The following is a 17,727-nucleotide window of genomic DNA, read 5'->3' as shown; positions in this document are numbered from 1 at the left end:
CTGACCTAGAGGGACGGGTGTGCAGAGAACACAGACTGGGACTGAAAAGACACGATCGAGGAATGTGCCTCATTCCTTGGACACTGGGCGCCCATAGGATTGTGCCCCAAAACTCTGACTTAAGCCTCCCTTTTGCATTTCCCATCCCACTGCCCAACCGCTTGATCTGTTTCCACCAAGTCGGCCTCAGTGCCCCACAAGTAGGTCTGGTGCCTTCTCTTTTTGTCTTTGCTCGCGGATCCATGGATCTGTTTTCCTAAATGTTCATTGATTGTCCTCTTGCTGCCAGGCACTGCACTATGCAACTGGTCGTGGGTACACCTGTCCTGCCAGACACCACAGGGAAACCTGGACGCCCCCGGGAGCCACCAAGACCCCCAGGACGGGTCGTCTGCTGTGGCTGCTTCTCTGATTCACTGACCCCTGAGTCGGTGTCCAGGGAGAGAGCGGCTGCTCCCCTGAGCCCGGGCCACATGCGCCTGTTCTGCTGCTGGGGGTGCTGCACAAGGGGCCTCTGGCTGTGCCCGCTTCCCCGATGGAAATGCTGGGGTTCCCCCAGGCATAGAAGGCCTGGAGGCAGAGCTGTGGCAGAGCAGCGGGGGTGGGTGTGGTGGGTAGGGGGTTGCACCCGGGCTGGGGTCTACCTAGGCCCAGGCTTTGCCAACGGGGAGGGGTGAAGCAGGGAGGGGTGAAGCGTGGCTTGACAATACCCAGCTCCCCCTATGAACCCCGGGGTGGGGAGGTCAGAGAGGCTGGAAGGATGACACACGCACCAGTCACCTGCCACTTGCCACACACACACCCAACCCACTGGCATTCTTCCACACTGGGGTACCCAAAGCCCTGGTCCCCAGATCAGCTGTCTCAGCCCTCGTGTTCAGATGGTCTGCAGACTCGCTGAGCGCAGACGCCTCCCCCCGCAGCCAGGCCTGTGCGCCCTCTTCTCTCACTCCTAGCCCTCTCTGACACCTCTCATTGGCCTGTGGATTCCCGCCCCTCCCTGGCCCCACCCCTGACCAGGCTCAAAGCCCAGCCATTCCCATAGCTACACCTGGCTCTATTCTCCATGTTGTCTGCTGCCTGCTCCAGGACGGGGGGAAGTCCAGAACCTTCCAGCTGGACGGTGAGCACGATGGTGCCTGTCCTGCTGTCCCTGCTGCTATTTCTGGGCCCTGCAGCTCCCGAGGAGACCCAGGCTGGTGAGTGGGGAAGCAAGGGGTGGGTCTGGAGAAGAATGGAGGAGAGGTAATGAACTGGACAGATGTGCTAAAGAAGGGCCCCCAAGTGGCCGGGATTCTCAAGGGTACATAGGAACGGGTGTCCCAGGCTGCTCACTAGTTCAACTGACACACTTCCAGAAGCACTCAGGGAGCCTCTGGACTCAGGCAAAGTAAGACCTTAAGGAATCAGAATCTAAAACTCTTAATTTACAGGATAAACAAAACTAAGACCCAGAGATGTGGAGTGACCTGCCCAGGGTCACATAGCCCGAACCGAGCAGGAGCCACACCAGCAGACCTTCTCATCCCTTTCCTTGCTCTGACCACTGGATGGACCTGTCTGAGACTGAAGGGAGAGAGAGCGACCCCAAGGGGCAGATGTGAAGGCAGATTAACTGGAGAGATGGTTCCAGAAGAAAATTCATCCGTCACTCCACGGTTCAGATATTACTCCTCTGGGCCAGGCAGGCGGGTGACTAGGAAAGAAGCCGGCTGGAGCTTGGAAGGAATAAGGGCCTATTCCAGGACAGGGAAATGAGTCTGGCTCTGGCATACAGAATTTCAGGATTAATAAATGCAACATAAAACCGTGCAAGTTTAAAATCCATGACATTGTATGAGCTGTCAGAAATATGTTTTATGTTAACTATATAACAATCAATCACCTTTAGAATGTTAATCACCCTCTACACCAAACTCTGTATCAGTCAGGGTTCTCCAGAGAAACAGAATGAATAGGACTCTGGAGAAAAAGACTTATTTTAAGGAATTGGCTCACACAGTTGTGGGGCTGGGCTGCCAAGTCAGAAACCTGCAGGACAGGTCGGTAGGCTGGAGACCCAGAGAAGAGCCGATGCTGCTGTCTTGAATCTGAAGGCAACCTGAGGCAGAATTTCTACTTCAGGGGACTTCAGTCTTTCCCCTTGGGTCCTTCAACTGATTAGATGAGACCCACCCACGTTATGGAGGGTAATCTGTTTTACTTGAGGTCTACTGAGCTAAACAGTCATCACATTTAGAAACTAATTGGCAAAAATAATAGTTGAACTAGGATTCTGCCGTACAACCTCCAACATGATTAACACTCGTGTAAGTTATAGGATGAATCGATTATGGAATCGATTGTGGGAATCCTCCCCCATCTCCCAGTCTCCACCTCACACCAAAAGGTGAGTTCCAGCCCTGGGAATTCTGAGATCCATCCTGGTCTTACCCTGTACCAAGCTACTCTAGGTCATTCCCTGAGTTTTCTACCAAATTCTCCTTCTGACACTTTCTAACTACATGTATTTGTCAGGTTAGACTAGGCTATGCTCCAGTAACAAAGGTCGGGGTGGCTTAATCCCTCAGATATTTATTTCTTGCTCATGTGAAGTTGAAGACAGATGAGGCAGTCTCCTCCATAGGATGACTCTGGGATCCAGCCCGTTTACATCTTGGGATTCTTCTGTCTCATCCTGTGGCCTCCACAGCCATTGCCTAAAGGGGGAGAGACAGATGGAGCAAACCAGCCCCCGGAGCCTTGGACCAAAAGATATCACGCCCACTCACACTTCCTTTTGACAGAACTCAACCACCTGGTCCCAATACACCTACAAGGAGGCTGAGAGATACTATCTGCTTATTTGTCAAGAAGACAAGATGCAGTGAAGGCCCACAATGGGCTCTGAACTGTCATCCCCGGGACAGAAGGCTGCCCCTTCTCTTGGGGGAGGCTCCAGCGGTCTGCGGCGGACAGCGGGTGGACAGAGCTGAGGAGGGGAGGCCCGGTGCCCTCCCTTCCTGGCGCCCTGCTGCCCTGCACCAGACTCACCTGCAGGGACGCCCCTCCTCAAGTCCTCCTCGTCTTTCACAGGGAATTACTCTCTGAGCTTCCTCTACACCGGGCTGTCCAAGCCCCGTGAGGGCTTCCCCAGCTTCCAGGCCATTGCCTACCTCAATGACCAGCCCTTCTTCCACTACGATAGCGAAGGCAGGAGGGCCAAGCCCCTGGCGCCGTGGAGCCAGGTGGAAGGAATGGAGGACTGGGAGAAGGAGAGCGCCCTTCAGAGGGCCAGGGAAGACATCTTCATGGAGACCCTGAGCGACATCATGGACTACTACAAGGACAGAGACGGTGAGTGGACCACAGGCTTCGGGGGTGCAGGGGCTCCGCTCAAGAGGCAGCCCCGCAGCTGTGAGCGGGATGGAAGCAGACCCTCCCAAAGGAGGATCGAGAAGCATGAGTGGAAACACACAGACGTTTCTGCGTGCCTCTCCCGCATCCCACACTCACCTGCCTGTCTGCTCTCCCCATCCTCACTCCCAGAGCCGAGTCAGGACAAATCCAGGCCCCTCTGAGCTCTCCCTTCCACACCCCCGTCCATCCAAGGCGGGTCCCTCTTTGTGTGCCAGACTCACCCTTGCCCAGGGATGTGGGGTGGAGAGTGAGGCAGCCTGCAGTGCTTCCTGGGTTTATGTGGTGGCTACCCTAGTCACCAGCTACTCAACCGTGGTCACATTGCTCGGTTGCCTAGTCTTATTGTTGTTGTTTAGACCCTGAGTCCAGCCTGACCCTTTGCGACCCCCGTGGACCGCAGCCCACCAGGCTCCTCTGTCCATGGGATTTCCCAGGCAAGAATACTGGAGTGGGGTTCCCCTTTCCTTCTCCAGGGAATCTTCCTGACCCAGGGATCGAACCTGTGTCTCCTGCATTGGCAGGCGAGTTCTTTACTGCTGTGCTACCAGGGAAGCCCCTGCTATCTAGGCTATTGGCGGCAGATTGTTTAAGACGAAGAGCTCTTTAGGCATAACTGATGCCTGGTTGGCCGGCTGACTTTCACGGGGCTGGGGGGAGGGCGCAGGGTCTCACACCTTTCAGGGAGCATTCGGCTGTGAGCTCCGGAGTAACAAAAGTAGTGGAGCGTTCTGGAGGTACGCCTATGACGGCCGGGACTTCATCAAGTTCGACAAAGAAATCCCAGCCTGGGTCCCTCTGGACCCAGCAGCTCAGAACACCAAGCGGAAGTGGGAAGCAGAGGCAGTCTACGTGCAGCGGGCCAAGGCCTACCTGGAAGAGGAGTGCCCAGGGATGCTGCAGAGGTACCTGCCCTACAGCAGGACCCATCTGGACCGACGAGGTACCCGCTGCTGCCTCTGCCCCGCCCTCCCTCGCCCAACCTTCCCTTGCTCTGCTGGGAAAGACCAGGGCGACCGCAGGTGGGTGCCCAGGAGACCGTCCCAGGCAGACCCTGCAGTCCTTTCTCCCGGTGATGCCACCGCCCGCCCGGCTTGGCCGTGGAGAGAAGGCAGGTGTATGCAATGCCTGCCCCGCAAGGATGGAAACAGGGGTACCAGGATCGGCTGGCACGAGCTGAGGCTGACTGGAGAAGAAATGAGGAAGAGGGTCGCGGCCCTCAGCAGGGAAGGGTCCGAAGGATGATGGGGTGGATGGATGGAGCCCGAGACAGAACTAAGAGGCAGGGCTGAGACCGGGGGTGGGGCGCACAGAGCCCATTTTGGATGTTTGGGGGCAGAGAACAGAAAAACGTTTGGCCCATTCACAGCTTCTTGACCTCGGAAGTCATACATGCTGCAAGCTGGGCGGGGAAGAGCGTGGCCACAGAGGGCCCTTGACGCAGTGGGGAAGGGTCTCGGGAAGGGTGGCGGGGGGCCCTGGCCTTCGAGGAGAAGCCCTGCTCGCCCCTGACGCCGGCGTGGGGAGCCGTGGGCAGGGAGACGCCGGGTCCTCAGCACCCACACCCTGTCCCTCCACAGAGTCTCCCTCTGTGTCAGTCACCGGGCACGCGGCCCCAGGGCACAAGAGGACACTCAAGTGCCTGGCCTACGACTTCTACCCACGAAGCATCGGGCTGTACTGGACTCGGGCCGGCGACGCCCAGAAGGCTGAGTCAGGGGGCGACGTGCTCCCCAGCGGCAACGGCACTTACCAGTCCTGGGTGGTGGTGGGGGTCCCCTCGGAGGACCAAGCCCCCTACTCCTGCCACGTGGAGCACAGAAGCCTGGCCCGGCCCCTCACCGTCCCGTGGGACCCACAGCAGCAAGCCCAGTAGTCACCCTTTCTGCACCATGAGAGAGGTGGGCGCTACGAGCCATTGTCAAGGTCGTGGGCCAGGCCCAGGGGACGGCGGTGGATTCCAGGTGGTGGATTTGAGAGAGAAGACTTGAATGCCGAGCGCTAAGCCAACTCACGGCCAACTAGCCTTGCAAAAAACCCATTATGTAATCTGCGAAATCAAATCAGCATCATCGCCTTATAGAATGATTATTTTTAAACTGCAAAGTGCTGTAGAAATGTGAGTTTGTCATTAGTCCTGCCTCTCCAAGCACTGGATTCATCTGAAATTCTTACTGTTTACTGGGTGTCTCACCACCATAGCATGGCCTGGACCACCAGTCCCGGGGGCACTGTTCACGCATGCCCACTGCCGATGTCCCCAGTGGTCACGAGGCCGTGGAACTCTGCAGTCTCTTTAATACAAATCCAAGCCTCTTCTGTACCTGTTTCCCCAGCAGTCCAGCTCCCAGTAGACAACACCCTTCACTCCAGCTCCCAGACCTTCCCCACCCCTTGTTGGCCTGGGGCCACATACCATAGCTCATTTCAGAGGCTCCAGCCATCCAGGACACAGAATCGGCCCTCTTGTTCTTGGACTCCCTCCCTCCTTTTATTTTTTTTAACTGTGTCACCCATCCCCACCCACAGGTTTAAACCCCAAAGACAGAGCACAACTCACCTGATCTTATTACCAGGCCTCCCCTGCCCAGGCAGGACCTTCCCTCACAGCCCCGCCTCAGCCTCCCACTTCCTACAGAGTCAGTCCTCCAAGCTGAGCTCCTTAGACACATCCTTCCCTGCCCGCAGAATTCTGAGCCCACTTGCTTACCTCTCTTTCTTGACCTAACCTAAAATTAAGGGCCATTCTCGTTTTTTTTCTTTTTTTAATACTTTGATCCAATTTGAAAATCAATGCCAAGAAGTAGCTTTTTTAGTCTATGTGATACCACACATCCCCACCCACCTCCCCAGTGCAAAAAAAAAAAAAAAAAAAGTCCAGTCTGACCAATAGGAGGGCTACAAAGAAAATCCAACTAGTCAAAAGGGTAAAAATGTAGCAACTGATATTGCAACACATTATGAGACTGGAACAAAGCATAACATGCCATTGGAAGAAATATTTAGATCAAGGAGGAGACCCAGGGTCCAGGTGAACAGGCCAGGGCTGAGGCCAATTGGAATGTGAGACCCACCCCGCCTATGGCAGGACCAATGGGCCAGGCTGGACAAGGGGGAGGAAACCTCAGAAGACCTGAGTCCTGGCCAAGTGAGGGGACAAGAAGAGGGCACAGAGCTGCTGATAAACCCAGAGAAACCTCCTGGAGGGGTTCAGATTTCAGGGGAAACCTAAGACAGCTTACCAAGAAGAGGCAAAAGATTGCTCCTGACCAGTTTGGTGTGAGACAGCCAAGATATGAGGGTGGCAAGATCCTGACAAAGGAAAGCAACCCGAGGGTGGGGTGTGGCCATTGGCAGCGACTGGGCGCCGCAGGGAGGAAGGAGGGGTCCAGAGAGCCAAGTGTGGTCCTGCCGCAGCCACCTCCTGCCCACCCAGCAAAGACCCACCCACGGATTCTCCAGCAGGTGGGACCATCTTCAAGTGCAGTTTGAGGATGTCCCACTCCAGGAGGGGCTCGTGGCCACAAGCTATCTCCTTCTCAGCAGTTCCTCAGTCCCTAAGTACCACTTCACCCCTCTCTGGAGGACTCTTCTGGGGCTAGCTCACCCGCTGGAGTGAAGGGATGGCATGCTCCGAGTTAGGCAGGAGACACCAACTGGATACAGGGCTGAAATACCATTTGGCTGAACGAGGCTAGAACTTGCAGTCCCAGCCAATCAGACCTTATGGTTTATCATTCCTTTTAGTATCCTCTCCTTACCTGCCCTGACCCAGCCTGCAAACCCTCTGACAAGATCAGGAGGTTGAGTTCTGAGTGTGGGTCTGTGCCCGCGTGGCTGGAGCAATGGGGCAGAGGATGCTGTGTTCCAGGAGAGCCGAGGGAGAAGAGGAAGGAGGAAAGGCTGCTTGGGCTGCATCTGTGCAGAGAACTCAGCAGGAGACCCGGAGCTCTGAGAACCAGGCCAGCATTTACTCAAAGCCATGGGAGGCCCCTCCCCATCAGGAAAAAGATCGTGGTTGGTTGTGCCTAACAGGACAGGGGAGAATGCTGAGGATTCCTGAGCAAAGCTCCTCCCTGGATTCTGTTATGCTGCCTTCTTCCCCTTCTTTCTTCTCCTCCGCATCCCCAGGCCATGCAGCTAGCTCTGGGCACCTCAAAACTCACATACCAGAGATCAGGATGGACACAGCACTTTTCCTAATTTGGGGGGGGGGGGGGGTGGGGGAGGGAACCAGAGGTGTGATTGGGAGGCAGGGTTACTTCTCAGAAAGAGCCGGGGCTGCGGAAGGGGCCTGGCGGAGAAAGATGATAGAATCACGATGTTGGCCTTGCCACCCTCAAAGGACTACAGGGATGAAGGAGCCCTCACCACCTTGTGTTTAGGAGGCTCCCTCTATGTGAATGCTTTCCAGTAAACAATAATATTTATACCAAAAGCATAGGACTCCTCTAAGTGAGGTGTGAACCTCCTGTTACTGGTCTCTTGTTTCTCCTCTGCTGTCCCACAGTGCCTCCTAGGCTCACAGCACGTGTCGAGGGGGCAGTTAGCTTCTCTGGACCGTTGAGTACCCAGTCCTTATGTTCAGGATCTTAAAATCCATCGTGAGGGTCAGAGTTCCTTCTTAGGCTAATGGGCCACAACTGCAGCTTTCAGGATGCCAGAAGGCCATTTCTGCCCTAGGGTGCAGGCTCAGTTGCAGTTGCATGTAATGGCCACGAGAGGGCACTATATGTCCAGCTAAGAGGCCGGGAGAAGGCCGTGGCACCCCACTCCAGTACTCTTGCCTGGAAAATCCCATGGATGGAGGAGCCTGTTAGGCTGCAGTCCATGCTAAGGGTCGGACACAACTGAGAGACTTCCCTTTCACTTTTCATTTGCATGCATTGGAGAAGGAAATGGCAACCCACTCCAGTGTTATTGCCTGGAGAATCCCAGGGACGGGGGAGCCTGGTGGGCTGCCGTCTATGGGGTCACACAGAGTCCGACATGACTGAAGTGACTTAGCAGCAGCAAGAGGCTGGGAGAGGTTCTCCCAGCAGCTTTAAGAACCTGCAGGGCTTGGCAGAGAGTTCTGGGTGAGAGGAGAAAGGAGGACATTTCTCTTCCACTGTATCTGTTGGTCCCTTTTATAATTATGTGGTCACCTTACTCCATTTTCACTCCTATCCTCAAGCATTGCCCCCTGGATGTCCTAAAGATGTCTCAATTTCAGCATTATTTTCCCTGCTCCCAATTCCAGCACTATCTTCCCTGCTCCACCCCATCCCCAAAGAAAAGCAAAACCACTTCCCTTCACCATCCTTCTCTTCTCCTCCTTCTGCTCCTTCTTCTCTGGGTGTCTCCTCCCAACTTCCCAAACTAAGACCCTGGGCTCTTGTCCCCTCCCTTTCATTCCAAGGGATGAAAGGATATCACCAAACTGTGCTGAGTCCAGCCCTTTCCTCCCTGCAGACTGCACCTGTCTTGCTGCACCTCTGTCGGGAACTCACAGTCCTCCCAAGTCTGCCTCCTTTCTGACCACCCTCAGTGCTCTGACCATGAGTAAGATCATGTCACTTCCCTCTTAAAGATGAGGTGGAAAGAACCCAAAGGTCCATCACAGGATGAACAGATCAACAAAATGTGATCTACCCAGTGGCATATTACTCAACTTTAAAAAGGAAGGAAATCCTTACTCAAGATGAATGACCCTGAGGACAGCAGCAGAGCTTCGCTTAATCCAGGACTGGCTGTTGACTCCAGAAACTTCTGCCTGACTTATTTCACTTAGCATAATATCCTCAAGGTCCATCTGTATGGTCAAAAACAGCAGGATGTCCTTTCTCGTGGCTGAATAATCCCACGTCTTAGAAGATGCATTTCGATCTTTTTTATCCATTCATCCCTAAGTGGACACTTAGGCTGCTTCCATATTTTGGCTGTTGCAAATAATCTGGCAACGAACAGGAACTCAGGTGTCTCTTCAAGACCCTGATTTCATTTCGTCTGGATATCTACCCAGAAGTGGGATTACTGGATCATATTGTAGTTTTAATTTTTTAAAAACACCTCCATACTGCTCTACAGAGTCACCATGCCAATTTACAGCTTCCCTGGTGGCTTCAACAGTAAAGCATCTGCCTGTGACGCAGGAGACACAAGTTCAATCCCTGGATCGGGAAGATCCCTGGAGAAGTAAATGGCTACCTACTGCAGTATTCCTGCCTGGGAAATCCCATGGACACAGAAGCCTGGACTGCTACAGTCCATGTGGCCCCAAAGAGTAGAACACGACTAACACACCAACAGTGCGCCAGGGTTACCTTTCCTCTGCACCCTCACCAGCATTTGTTATTTCTTGTCTTTTATATATATTTCTAATATATATAATATAATTAATATATATTATATATAATATTTACAATATATTAATGTATATATAATAGCCTTATAACAAATGTGAGGCGATATCTCATTGTGGTTTTGATCTGCATTTTCCTGACGATTGGTGATGCTGAGTATCTCTTCACGTAGGCGATTTGTTGGCGATTTGTCTGTCTTCCGTAGGAAGATATCTATTCAGGTCCTCTGTCCAATATACAGTAAACAGGTTACTAGGGTTTTTGCTATTAAGTTGTATGAGTTTCTTACAAATGCTTTTCTCCCATTCCCTAAGTTGCCTTTTCATTTTGTAGACTCTTTTTCACCCTGAGCAGAAGTTCTTTCATTTAATTCAGTCCTACTTGTTAATTTTTGCTTTGGTTGTTTGTGCTTTTGGTATCATCCTCAAAAAACCGTTGCCAAGACCAGTGTTGTCTTGTGTTTTCTGCATTAGGTTTATGGTTTCGGGTCCTATATTTAAGTCTTTAAACCATTTCGAGTTATTGATAGTTTTGTGAGTGGTGTAAGACAGGGGTCCAGTTTCATTCTTCTGCGGGTGGAAACTCAGTTTCCCAGCACCATTTACTGGGGAGACTCCTGTCCCCATTGAGCCTTCCTGGCAACCATGTTGAAGATCAATTGACTGTCTCGGCATGGATTTATCTGAGGGCTCTTGATTCTGTTCCATTGGATTATGTGTCTCTGTAGGATTTTTTCTAATTCTGTGAAAAATGCCTCTTGGAATCTTGGTAGGGAATGCATTGATTCAAAGATGCTTTTTGTGTAATAGGGATATTTTAATGTTAATTCTCCCAGTTCATGAGCACAGGGTATCTTTCCATTTATTTGTGACTTCTTCAGTTTCTTTCATCAGTCTTATAGTTTTCAGCGTACAGATCTTTCATCTCTTCAATAAATCTATCCCTAATATTTTATTGTTGTTCATGCTATTGTGAATGTGATTGTTTTATCTCTTTTTCAGATATTTTGTTGTTAGTGTATACAGTCTTCCGCAGGGGCTGCACCATTGCACAAAGGCACACCAGCCACGCACAAGGGTTCCAATTTATCCACATGCTTGCTAACATTTGTTGTTTTTTGTGCTTAGGGGGTGGTTTACAGGAGCCATCCTATTGGGTATGTCTTCTCTGAGTTCTCACACACTCCATGTGATCAGCTTTGAAACTGTTCCGTGTTTCCTACTATGTTGAAAGCAGTAAGCTTTTGTTTTAATAGGATTCATTTCTGTTAAGAGGCAGACCCGGGCAGCGGGAAGTGCACCAACCCTTGTGGCACGCACAAGTCCGCGTTCTGACCCATTCGGTCACTGAAAGACCCTGAGCCCTGATCCGCTTTCTGCAGGCCTATTTATCCTCGTCCTTTGGGGGAGCTAGGATATTAATCCTCTGTGCTCCAAGCCCTTAGCTGAAACAAGCCGGGATACATTTAAGTGGAGTTTCTCTTCCACACGTAAATTGTGCATTCGACTTCCGAATGTGTTCCTGCGAGCCACCTTGCCGCCCCTGCGGTGGGGCACACGCCCTGGGTATCCCCAGATCAGATCCCTCCGCCCACCAGCTTCGGGTCTGGAGAACCACTGAGCTGTGGGGCCTCCAGGGTCCTAGAGAGGGCGCCAGGCCAGGCTGACGCCGACGTACTTCCGGCCTTTGTGTTTCGCAGTCGACGGCAGGCCCCAGGGGGTCACTTCTCCTTGCACGCCTCTGCGGCCTAGCGCGGTGAGGCGCGGTATCCCTGCGCCCCGGAGATTGAAGGTGTGGGTTTCCCGGTCCCACAGGGCGAGTCTCGGCCTGTGGGGCTCAAGAAACCCCGGCGGCCAGTCACAGTCGCCACATCTCCCCTCCCACTCCGGCATTTTGGGTCCTGCGCTCCTTTTGTGCCCCTCGCTGGCAGTAACTTACAAAGACTGCGCGGGGGAGAGGGAGATCCGCGCTGTGACGCCCTCATTCAAGCCTCCTTGGAACCTGCCTAGTTGCGGGGTTCAGGCCGACGCCGCCAGCTCTTAAGTCCTTGGCACTGTCCGTGGAAGCTTGTTTTGAAAAGACCTTGTGGAAAGTCGGGTTGTTGAACCAAAGAACGCACGCTGGATCCCTCGACTTTCCGTGTTCTTTTTTTCCACATACACTTAATCAGCCGGGCATTGAGCTGAGTGTGCTGCTGCTAAGTCACTTCAGTCGTGTCCGACTCTGTGCGACCCCATAGACTGAAGCCCACCAGGCTCCCCCGTCCCTGGGATTCTCCAGGCAAGAACACTGGAGTGGGTTGCCATTTCCTTCTCCAATGCATGAAAGTGAAAAGTGAAAGAGAAGTCGCTCAGTCATGTCCGACTCTTCGCGACCCCATGGACCGCAGCCTACCAGGCTCCTCCGTCCATGGGATTTTCCAGGCAAGAGTACTGGAGTGGGGTGCCATCGCCTTCTGTGTAGGGGAAATAAAAATCAGGCTAGAGTCTTGCGTTTCTCGACCTGGGATGCTCCTGGCAAGGGAACTGACGTGTTGTTGATACAAGGTGAGATCATAACCCAGAGATGGAGAGAGACAGAGCTTGGGGGCAGAGATCAAATCCGAAGGACTTTGCAGAGGGGGTGGTATTCGAAGGAGGAGCTGTGGAAATGCCCCACCAGCCAAGAACATTCCAGATAGAGCTGGTGCAAAAGCACAAAGGTGGAAGGGTGGGGAGAACGGCAGAGAGACTGGTAAATATTTCAACACCCGTTCTTGTAAATGTTTGTTCTGCGCTAGGTAGTGGAGATTAAAGAATGTGTGGCCACAAATCCCTGTTCTAGAGATTTCTAAAAATAGTGAAAGTGGTCCAAAGCTACAAACTTTGGGTTATAAGATAACAAATTCTGGGCATATAATGTATAGCATGGTGACTATAGTTAATACTGTACTGTATATTTGAAAATTGCTAGGAGAGTGGGTCTTAAAAGTTTGCATCACAAGAAAAAAAAATTAACTGAGGTGACAGGTGTTAATTAAACTAATTGTGGTAGTTTCACAATATGTACCTAAATCATGTTGTACACCTGAAACTAATATAACACTATATGATAATTATATCTCAGTCAAACTAGGAGAAATTTTTTAAATAAAAGGGAAAGGTAGCCTGATGGAAGGGCTGTGAGGAAAGATGAGGCTATAGCGTTAGGCTGACACGGCAGATACACAAAGGCAGGGACAAGTGTGCATAAGCCTTAAACTAAAGCGTGTGGCCTCAGGAGCTGATGGGAGGGGAGAAGGGTCGCGCCCTGTTCCTGGCTGTCCCTTAGTTCAGCTTCCTCAGAGTGCTTTGTTTGCAGATGCTGGTGCTTTAGCAACTCAAAGCAGCAACATGCATAGAAAACTTGGATATGAAACAATAGGGCTTCACCTTATACTAACATATTAATAGTTCCACTGTTTACTAAGCGCACATAAGCAAATTCGCAGTCCAGAAACACATAGTCTAGCTAAAGCTGTCTGTCATGGTCTAGCTAAGACTATCGGGTCACTGTTCCCCTCTGGTCCTTTGGTAATGTCTCAAGCTACATTTTGCTGAATTTCTCAGGAGAGGATATGATGGATGATAGTTGTGGTTCTGTTGCAGAGATGAACAAGTATCAGAAACGGCTGCCGTATGGATGAGATCAAAGTATACGCAAATCAGGTCGTTCTCAGGTTACCAGGGTTCAGTTTCCAGATGTTCTGTGTGGACAAGGCTGCATGCACCCTGCCGCCTCCTCTCTTCACCCTCCACCACCCAGCCCCACCCCTGGAATCCACCCTCCCTGTGGATTGTGTAGCAACTAAGAGTTAAGGCTGCAGAGTACGTCTGATGAGGCTGCTCTTTCTCACCATCTCAGGGAACTGTGCGCTCACTGCCATCACTGTTTCCCATTAAATTATGCCACATTAGACCCTTTCACAAGGGTGCACAAGCTCCCACTTTATGTCCTTGCCACAGGTCCCTATCTTTCATCACTTGCCTTTTACCTTAAAATGGCATTCTTGACACGATCCTTCCCATTCACCACTTTAAAGACATGGTTTGGTACAAATATTTATTTACTTAGTTATGTTTGAAGAGGAACGTGAAGCTTGCTTAAAAAGAAAAACTACATTTACTACATCAGTCAGTTCAGTTCAGTCGCTGAGTCATCTGGACTCTTTGTGACCCCATGGTCTACAGCACACCAGGCCTCTCTGTCCATCACCAACTCCCAGAGCTTGCTCAAACTCATGTCCATCAAGTCAGTGATGTCATCCAACCATCTCATCCTCTGTCACCCCCTTCTCCTCCTGCCTTCAGTCTTTCCCAACATCAGGGTCTTTTCCAGTGAGTCAGTTCTTTGCATCAAGTGGCCAAAGTATTGGAGTTTCAGATTCAGCATCAGTCCTTCCAATGAACATTCGGGACTGATTTCCTTTAGGATGGACTGGTTGTATCTCCTTGCAGTCCAAGGGACTCTCGAGAGTCTTCTCCAACACCACAGTTCAAAAGCATCAATTCTTCTGCACTCAGCTTTCTTCACAGTCCAACTCTCATATCCACACATGACTACTGGAAAAACCATGGCTTTGACTAGACGGACTTTTGTCAACAAAGTAATGTCTCTGCTTTTTAATATGCTGTCTAGGTTGGTCATAACTTTTCTTCCAAGGAGTAAACATCTTTTAATTTCATGGCTGCAGTCACCATCTGCAGTGATTTTGGAGCCCAAGAAAATAAAGTCTGTCACTGTTTCCCCATCTATTTGCCATGAAGTGATGGGACTGGATGCCATGATCTTCATTTTCTGAATGTTGAGTTTTAAGCCAGATTTTTCACTCTCCTCTTTCACTTTCATCAAGAGGTTCTTCAGTTCTTCACTTTCAGCCATAAGGGTGGTGTCATCTGTGTATCCGAGGTTATTGATATTTCTCCTGGCAATCTTGCACATAGATGGGATAAAAAATATCACAGCAATCTGCAGTAATAATAAGGACAAAGCCCCAAGCAAAGGATGGTGTTTTTATTTCTATGCAGGCTTCAAGTTCCTCTTCGAACGTAACTAAGTAAACACTTTCATCAAACTTTGTCTTTAAAGGGGCTTCCCTGGTGGCTCAGTGGTAAAGAATCTGCCTGCCAAGCAGGAGATGGGTTCAATCCCTGTGTCAGGAAGATTCCCTGGAGGAGGAAATGGCAACCATCTCCAGCATTCTTGCTTGGGAAATCCCATGGACAGAGGAACCTGGTGGGCTACAGTCCATGGGGTTGCAAAAGAGTCAAACACCACTTAGCAACTAAAGAACCACAACATGTCTTTAAAATGACAAATGGGAAGGATTGTGCCAAGAATGCCATTTTTAAAACTCTATCCTTTGCTTGGGATTTTGTCCTTACTGTAGACTGCCCTGATATTTCTTACCCCATCTATGGAATAAACGTATTTACAAGAGTGAAGTGATTCATACACGCTTGTTTTCCAATTTCCTTTGAGGCAATGGATAGAGAAACATTATTTCCTGGATCTGCTCTGTCCTGCCATCACTTATCATCTCTCCTGGTCCGACGGGAACATGAAAACACCCTCTTTCTAGAAGCAGGTCTGTAATCACGGTCTGTTCTTGACCACGTGGTCCTTCTGTTGGACGGGTAAGACCGGAAGTAAAACTAAGGCAGGAATGGTTGCTCTTTCAAGTACCTTCCCTTCCCAACGGCTGTATCTGTGGTACAGCATTGTCCAGGGACCAGAAACACTCTGCCCCCAAGGGCGTCCATCCCGGAGGACTAAGCTGTGCTCAGTGTCAGTTTTATCTGTTTTTAAATAGAGACATCAAACTTGCCCTCCCACCTCATTGAAGATTCAATGAGAAAAGACAGATGAAAGCACCGTGGAAACTGCAAAACATTAACACCTGTCACAGCCCCTAGGCGTTAAGCATCTCCAAGGAAACATGCAGGGTACCAGATGCTTTGCGGCCACGATAGGATCATTTTTAAAACTCAGAACATTTGCCAAAATTTATCAGCTATAGAGTGGGAGAGGCAAGTAATTTCAGGTTCAAAGCTCAGGCTGTCTTCACTAAAATCCTCCAGATATAGGCTCGTATTTTCGGCCATACTCACTATGAAGAGCTGTTTAAAGTTCTTAACAACGGGGCAGATGGGACGACAGTGACTAATCACAACTTCAGAACAGCTGGCTGAGAAGCACAAGGCTCTGTGCTCCATTTTAGAACAGGCCCCAAGCTGCCTGGAAAATCCAGGGGCCCCGTTCATTAGGAGGAATGTTGCTGCATAATATAAAAGAGGAAGACGGAAGTGTTTAGGACGACAGAGTAGTGTCTCACATTCCGGACATAGCCAGAGATGCTGGAATATTCTTTACCTAAAATTCTGTCTTCATATTATTGCATAAATGCACAAATGACAAACAAGGTGGAAAAATAGGACTTGTTTGTTGAAAACTGCTAAACAGCAACAGAAGAAAAAAACTGTAAGAAATGCAAAGAAGTCTTTTTTCCATTGGGGCTAAAAAGTTTTCTTTAGATTTTGAAAACAGTTCTATTTATCACCTGAGTACAGTCATGTGTCTGACTCTTTAGAAAAATTCTGAAACTCTTGCTTCCTGCCCAAGAAAGGTTCGGCTGCTTCTCAGCAATTGCACTGCAGTCATCCTGGGATCTCCTTTCTGCAGCCCCCTGGGGAGCCCTTAATCCCGTCCCTTCCCATCTGTTGGGTTTCCTGCTTCTGGGTCCTAGTTCTATCCTGATTACTCCTCCTTTGCATACGTACTAAGTTGCTTCAGTCCTGTCTGACTCTTTGTGACCCCATGGACTGCAGCACACCAGGCTTCCCTGTCTATCCCCAACTCCCCCAAAGCTTGCTCAAACTCATGTCCATTGAGTCGGTGATGCCATCCAGCCATCTCATCCTCCACCGTCCCCTCTTCCTCCTGCCTTCAATCTTTCCCAGCATCAGGGCCTTTTCCAAAGAGTCAGTTCTTCACATCAGGTGGCCAGAGTATTGGAGTTTCAGCTTCAGCATCAGTCCTTCCAATGAATGTTCAGGACTGATTTCCTTTAAGATTGACAAAGCTCCTCCTTTGGGTGAAGCATATTCTTCTGTAAGCATCCTGAGATAACATGCATGTTGGAGTAAATATTTGAGACCTTGCTTATCTAAAAATGTCTTGCACCCCACTCCAGTACCCTTGCCTGGCAAATCCCATGGATAGAGGAGCCTGGTGGGCTGCAGTCCATGGGGTCGCTAAAAGGCACGACTGAGCGACTTCACTTTCACTTTTCACTTTCATGCATTGGAGAAGGAAATGGCAACACACTCCAGTGTTCTTGCCTGGAGAATCCCAGGGATGGGGGAGCCTGGTGGGCTGCCGTCTATGGGGTCACACAGAGTCGGACACGACTGAAGGGACTTAGCAGCAGCTCCCCTTTAAAAATAACTTTTTATAGTTTGGGTGTAAAATTCTAGTTTGGAAACTATATTCCTTTGGAATTTTGTTTCCTAACTTCCAATATTGCTATTAAGCCACCCAGGAGCATTCTGATTCTTCATCCTTTACATTAGACCCCTTTTTGATTTCTGGTTTCTGGAAATCTTTAGGCTCAAAATTTTCTCATCCATGTGTCGATTTTGTTTCTTTCACATTCGTTTTGCTAAGCATTCAGTGGGCTGTGAATGTCCTCCATTTCTGAGAAATTACCTTAAATTGTCTTACTCATAATTTCCCCCACTTCATTTTCTCGGTTCTTGCCTCCCCAAACTCTTAAAATTCAGATGTGCGAACTCCTGGATTGATATTCTAATTTTCTTGTTTTTTACTCATTTTTGAAAATGTGTTTGTCATTTCTGCTCTGTTTGCCATCATATTTCCTTAACCTTCCCTTCTATTGAATGTCTCGTTTTTGCTCCAGTACTTCCCATTCCAAAGATACTCCTCGTGTCTCCTGAGTGTTCCATTTGTA

At 50.1% G+C, this 17,727-nt stretch overlaps 1 protein-coding gene across 1 annotated transcript; it reads left to right on the top strand.

Annotated features, from left to right (window-relative positions):
• The first annotated feature begins 868 nt into the window (after nucleotides 1–868).
• AZGP1 (alpha-2-glycoprotein 1, zinc-binding) lies at nucleotides 869–5,514 on the top strand. Its single transcript, XM_040262919.1, has 4 exons — nucleotides 869–1,199; nucleotides 3,076–3,336; nucleotides 4,064–4,339; nucleotides 4,977–5,514. The coding sequence occupies exons 1-4, from the start codon at nucleotides 1,067–1,069 to the stop codon at nucleotides 5,270–5,272; spliced, it is 966 nt and encodes a 321-aa protein (XP_040118853.1). The 5' UTR covers nucleotides 869–1,066; the 3' UTR covers nucleotides 5,273–5,514.
• Nucleotides 5,515–17,727: the final 12,213 nt, after the last annotated feature.

This window comes from Oryx dammah, unplaced genomic scaffold (genome assembly GCF_014754425.2).
Source record: "Oryx dammah isolate SB20612 unplaced genomic scaffold, SCBI_Odam_1.1 HiC_scaffold_2, whole genome shotgun sequence".
In the NCBI taxonomy this organism is placed as follows: domain Eukaryota; kingdom Metazoa; phylum Chordata; class Mammalia; order Artiodactyla; family Bovidae; genus Oryx; species Oryx dammah.
Note: the sequence above shows the minus strand (reverse complement) of the source record. Positions and strands in the feature narration are given on the sequence as shown.